At 53.4% G+C, this 5,850-nt stretch overlaps 1 protein-coding gene across 7 annotated transcripts; it reads right to left on the bottom strand.

Annotated features, from left to right (window-relative positions):
• Positions 1 to 348: 348 nt before the first annotated feature.
• On the bottom strand, positions 349 to 5,421 carry CLPSL2 (colipase like 2). Of its 7 annotated transcripts, XM_070245518.1 has the most exons (5): positions 5,231 to 5,395; positions 5,015 to 5,081; positions 4,407 to 4,564; positions 4,137 to 4,223; positions 3,043 to 3,253 (listed from the first exon to the last, which is right to left on the bottom strand). In XM_070245518.1, exons 1-5 carry the CDS (start codon positions 5,312 to 5,314, stop codon positions 3,158 to 3,160), a joined length of 492 nt encoding a protein of 163 aa, XP_070101619.1. In that variant the 5' UTR covers positions 5,315 to 5,395; the 3' UTR covers positions 3,043 to 3,157. The 7 variants fall into 7 exon arrangements, 5 of the variants coding, with proteins under 5 accessions (XP_070101622.1, XP_070101618.1, XP_070101619.1 ...); XM_070245521.1 differs by lacking the exons at positions 3,043 to 3,253; positions 4,137 to 4,223 and adding an exon at positions 349 to 572 and having other exon boundaries at positions 5,231 to 5,421; XM_070245517.1 differs by lacking the exons at positions 4,137 to 4,223; positions 5,015 to 5,081 and adding an exon at positions 3,398 to 3,494 and having other exon boundaries at positions 2,781 to 3,253; positions 4,407 to 4,529; positions 5,231 to 5,388.
• Positions 5,422 to 5,850: the final 429 nt, after the last annotated feature.

Raw genomic sequence — 5,850 nt, 5'->3', positions numbered from 1 at the left:
CTGAAATGTGGAGAGAGCTGACTGGAGGTGAGGAGAGGTGAGGTCATTGATGACATGCACAGGCGTAGTCAGACTCCATGCCTCTTCATAGGATGCATGCTCACAAAATGGTCACATTCGTATGATCTAAGGGTGGAGTTTTCAGCCGCTTGACATCAAAAGGTCACTTATCGGACATCTACACGGGCCCAGTTGATGGCCTGAAGTGGGCAAGGGGTTCTAATTCCTGAAAAATAGCTCACACACCCATTCCCATGGTGACCCAGGCTCCAGGGAGATATTATCCATAGGAGCCTAGTGGGAGTCAGATAGCACATTGCCTCAGCAGCATGGTTAACAATGGGTGGGTTAAATAGCTAAAAGCTATAATCAGTAACTGCAAAAAGGAAAAAACCTTTAGTTGCTAGCTACTTAATCACCGATGACTAACTTTTTGCTGGTTTCATTAAGCCCGGGGTAGCATGATTTCAATGTCTAGAGTGAGGAGACACATCACTCTGTGAGAGGGATCTCATAACTTTCCTCTGTTTTTTTATCTTCAATCTTCATGAAAATTTTGCCATGTTCACCTCCTGCAGAAAAGAAAGCCATGACTTGGTCACGGATGTAGACACAGATAGCTGCTCCCCTGAGTACTGTGGACAGTTCTGCCATGTTTCCAACAGTAACTCAACTGGGCTTGACCACAAGCCTTGCTGGGAAGTTGAGGGTCCCGTGGTCCCCTTCCACCACCACTGCCTGATGCTATGGTTAAGCCAGAGGGTACACAGCCCAGCAGAGGTGCAGCTCAAGAAAGAGCTGCCTAACAGTACACCACTAGCTCTAGGTCCTGGGATCCAAGCTCCCCTTGCTTATTAAAATAATAATAAAGGGTTTTGGGGCAGCGAGTTGTTCCCACTCTACATTCTCCTTCTGTCCTTGCATAACAGAACCCCCAAGCTTTAGCTGGAGGCCCAGATGAAAACTACATCTCCCAGTCTCCCTTGCAGCCACGTTTTGCCCAACAGGATGAGGGTCATGCCCTTTGAGGAAAGATGAGCATTGGTTGTCCCTCCACCCTCTTTCTTCAAGTGGAACGTGGACCCAGCAGATGTGGAGACGAGCCATCTTCCACTAAGTGGAGGAAGGAAACATCCTAGGCAGAGCTTCCCGACCAGTGTGTCTGGAGATGGTGATCCCCTCTACCCTCAGGAGAGACTCTTTAGGGCCCCAAAGCCCTTTATTTTCACCCCAAGGTACTATATGGATATCATGTTTCTATGTGTGCTGTGTTGTAAAAAATTAAAAAAAAAAAAAAAAAGGAAGCAGAGCAGGAGAGGGCTGAGCAGGAGGATGGAGGGAGGGGGAGGCACGAACAACCGTACCCAGCAGCCCCTCCTCTCAGCCTCCAAACCCCAGAGAGAGAAGTCATCCGCCTTGCCTGAGGTTTCCTGCCTCATTAGAGTCTGGTTCTGTGCCTGGAGTCATAAACGTGTATCCTAAATGGATGGTTTGGATTTGGAAACGATCTTAATGTCTACCCAGCGGGAAATAGTCAAGCAAAATATGGTCCACATATATAATAAAGATTAGGCAGCCATTAATGTTTTCAAAAATACTTTGGTGACCTGGGGGAAATGATCAAGATATTATAATATAAGAGAGGAAGCAAGTCCTGATTTCTGTGTGACGCAAAGGGTCTCTGAGCTACGCTGTGGTTACGTCAAATGATGCGTGGTGAGCGGGTCCAGGTCAGGACAAACGGAACTTGGGGTTCCAGTCTGACCCAGGAGAGTGGGTCCAGACATCAGAGCTGAGGCCAGGCATCTTCATCAGGATCTGACCAGGAAAGGGGAAGGAGTTGAGTCCTGGCTGTGTTGGAGCCCTCTCTGCTGTGGGACGCCAGGTAAAACGGGCACCCATGCCCATCAAAATATTCCCAGGGAGGCTGACTCCACCTGTGCACCTGCACATAACCCAGGCTAAGTGAATGAGCAAATTCCACCACGGTGATTGGTTCATGGGTGAGCATGCAGATTAAGCCAATCCACTCAGAATCAATCTTAACATGTTTGCTGAGAATTCTGGCACAGAGATGTTTCCTTTCTCTGGAAGGCATGATATGCATAAGTGAGGTGGATTAGTGGTTAAAAGTCTGCCCTCTGGAGCAAGATGGACTGGGTTCAAATCCAGCCTCATCCCTTCTCTGAACCCATGAGAAGGGTACTTTGAGCCTCAACACCCTAATTTAGTACCTACCATAACTTTGTTGTGACAAAAAGATGAGTTAATACAGATAAGAAAACACTTCGCACAGTGCCTGGAATATAGTAAGTGCTCAAGAAATCTTAGCTGTTATTATTAGGCGACGAATGGAAATTTTGTGGCTGCTGGGAAGGAATTCGGCTGTGGAGCTGCTGGATTCAGCCAGACCTGAGGCCTGCCTGCCTCTGGACTTCCAATTCTGACCACCAATGAATTCCCTCATCATCTAGACCAGCTTGGCTTGGTTTTTTGGATAGTTGCAGTAGACAGTGGTGGCTGATACTCCCATGGTGTGACCCCGAGCCTCAGTTTCTTTATCTAGAAAATGGAACTGGTAATATCTGAGAGTGGAGGTATCAATGCACCAGGTCCCTTTCCCACCACAGGCACAAACATTTTTGCATTTATACTGCACACATATTCTCATAAACGCTCTCTCAATGACCTCCACCCTTTTGCTCCCCCTGCAAAGCATTCAGATACCTCCTCTCAGTCCCTCCTACCACACCCCCATCCTCGGGCACTCCATATACACTCTCCAGGCACACTCCTCAACCCTGCGCCTCCATCCCAACACAGCCCTCCATCCCAAGACTTGGCCCTTCCTGGACCCAGCCCTCCTCACCCACATTCTCCTTGCCCCCTTCCCTTCCTGCAGTCCTACCCTGAAGCCACCAGGCCTCCAGACAGGACCAAACCCTGTGGGAAGCTCTTTCCTGCCTCTGGTCTCCCCTTGGCCTGCCCCCAGCCTGGAACTCTCTCTCCCACGTTCCCTCTTCCAGGAAGCACAGACAGAGGCCAGAGCCAGGAAGTGACTTTAATGTCTCAGGAGCTGAACTTTGAGCAAGATTCAGATGCCCAAGGCCTCTGGTCCCAAGGGAGGGAGGGGGGCAGTGACAGCCTGCATCCTGCTCTAAAGCAAATGGCACCGGCGGGGACAGGCCAGGTCCTTGGAGATGCAAGTCAAGCCCATGTGGCAGGGGCACATGATGTTGGTGGCTCCCTTGGTCTGCAGGAAATGGGTATGAGAGTTGGGAGTCACCAAGGAGCAGCGAAGAAGGGGGGCTCATACTTCTTGGGGAGCAGGAGCAAGAGCACAAGTGACAGAGGCAGGCCTGGGGTCTGTCAGCTCTACAGCTTATAACTTTGTGACCTGTGGCAAGGTAGTGAGTATCCTTGCTTCCATTCCCACATCCGTCAAATGGGGATAACACCAGTAAGCCACCTCCCAGGGTTAGCGTGAGGATCAACTGAAATAAAGCAGATCAAGTGCCCGTAATGAAAAGACCCTCTGGCCACCGCAGCTGCAGACTCAGGCCCCCAGTCAGGGCCTGGCTGTTTCCTTAGGGCGTTGGCCGCTCCCCAGACAGGGACATGGAGGCCCAGCCCGTCCTCCCTAGAAAGGTTTGGGCCCAGGGCCAGAGGAGAGAAGACAAGCAGGAACAAGACGGACTGTGCCTTCTGCCCCCTGCATTTCCACCCACCAATAACGACCATGCTTGAACGAGCACTGTCCTTGCCAGGACCACGTACTCGGCCCAACAACCTGGTGGGATAGGTACTTTAGCCCATTTTACAGATGAGGAAACGAAGGCTCAGAGAACAGAAGTGACCTGTCCGAGGTCACAAAGACGGGGGCGGGGGGGGGTAGAAATGCCAGGATTTAAACTCAGGTCCAACTCTGAAGCTGTGGTCCTCCCACCGCAGCGCCGTGCTCCTCTCAGGAAATCAGGTCACCGTGGCAGGGAGAAGATCTTTTCCCACCTACTTTGCCTCAGTGATGTTAGGGTAGAGATAGGCATTCATTCAACAAACATTTGTTGAACACTTACTATGTGTAGGCACTAAGCTGGGGGGTAGGGGGTTCAAAGATGAATATGTGGGAGTCCTACCCTTGAGGAGCGCCAAATGGTGGCAGAGGCAGACAAATTGGGGAGGTACATGCTCTGCTGAGGGTGTGAGCCAAGGCTGTGGGAGCTCTAAGGAGAGAAGGCTTCTCAGAGGAGGTGGCTGGAGTTGTACTGCAGGATGAGTAGGAGTTTGCCAGTGGAGAAGGGGGAAGGGCACTGAAGCAGAGAGTGAAGAGCAGGTGCAGCCAAGTGGCTTTTTTTAACCCTCCCGGCTCCACTTGCCTGAAGGCGCTGCCCCACCCCGAGCCTCACCTGGGGCAAGCACGTCATGGCTCTTCCGGCCTTGGGGGCACAGAAGGTGCCACCGTGGTCCAAGTCCATGAGGCAGCAGTCACTTAAGCACTCCAAGTGGTGGGAGCACCCAGCCCCATTCCTCTGTGGGGACAACCCCTGAGTCAGGAGCTCTCTGGCTATGGGGGCAGGTGGGGGAGGGTTCCCAGCATTGCCAAGGCCCCAGGGCTCCAGAAGAGAAGCCATGAGATGGTCACCCCCAGGTCCACCCCCACCGCACACTCTCCCCACCAGCAGCAGCACCCAGAGGAGCAGGCTGAGGAAGAGGGGTTTTAGGACTTTCCCTTCTGCCTCTCCTTTCCTGGCGCCCCCCCCCCCCCCCCCCCACTTCTGCGCATCCCACAAGGCCACCTCTGCTCCGGCAGCAAATACTCCAGGATCCCAGGGGGGGAGGGGGGAGAGAAAGATGGGGAAGGAAAGAAAGAGTCCTGGTGCCCAGAAGAGGGGGGAGGGGGAGAAACTAGAGCAAGTGGGTAAAGTGTGGCTGGGGGGCCAGGACAGAGATAGCCGGCCAGAGTGGCTGTGGGGAGGGAGGGGATGGTGCTGGTCAGAAGGTCACTTTCTTTCACCTGCAGAGCCACCAGCGGGGTGACGCAGGGCTTTGAGGTCCATTTGGGAACGTATCAAGCATCCAGCCTGGAAACAAATCCCCAGTTTGGGGTGGGTTCCACCCTCATCCCCCCACTTCCCTTTCCAGACCCACCCAGCGCCTTGTGGATAGACCAAGAGGCCTCGGCCACCCCTCTCTGCTATGGGGGAAGGTTGGAAACGCTCTCTGGGCTCACCTTCAACAGCCCCTTATTAAGCTGCGGGAAGGCGCCCCAGCAGGGGAGCAGGACCCCCGCGAGGAGCGCAGCGGCTGCGGCCATGGGCTGAGCGGCCAGGTCCGGCGGGCTCGCGGGGCCGCGGGCCTAAACCCCTTGCTGCCACGTGACCCGGCGCCCGCCCGCGGCGACGGCGGAGGGTGAGGAGGTTAATGATCACAGGCTGCTCAAGACCGGAGGCAAAGACCCGGCAGAGGCCCTTTCCTGCGCCGCCGAGGAGGCCCCCAGGCCCGGAAACGGGAGAAGGAAAGGCGCTCCCTGAGACCCCGATTCAAGGCCGGGCGTTAGATCTTAGAGGCCTTAGGGGCCTCCACGTGTGTTATTTCCAAATAAAAACTTAAAACTGTAAAATAACATTTTATTTTTTAAAAAATTATGCAGAACTTATGCTGAAATGAAGATATCTTCCCTCTTGATGTCTGACTCTCTGCCCTTGCTGCACCAAATTGCTCCCCACCCCTGCCCCCAGCCCCTTCCATCTTTTGGATAAGCCAGCTGCTGCCTCTGGTGCCTCCAGTACCCTCTCCAGACCCAGTCTGGTCATCTGTAAGAATGAGGAGGTAAGACAAGATGGCCTCTAA

This window comes from Equus caballus, chromosome 20 (assembly GCF_041296265.1).
Source record: "Equus caballus isolate H_3958 breed thoroughbred chromosome 20, TB-T2T, whole genome shotgun sequence".
NCBI lineage: Eukaryota > Metazoa > Chordata > Mammalia > Perissodactyla > Equidae > Equus > Equus caballus.
The sequence above is the reverse complement of the archived record's forward strand: the minus strand, read 5'-3'. Positions and strand labels throughout refer to the sequence as shown.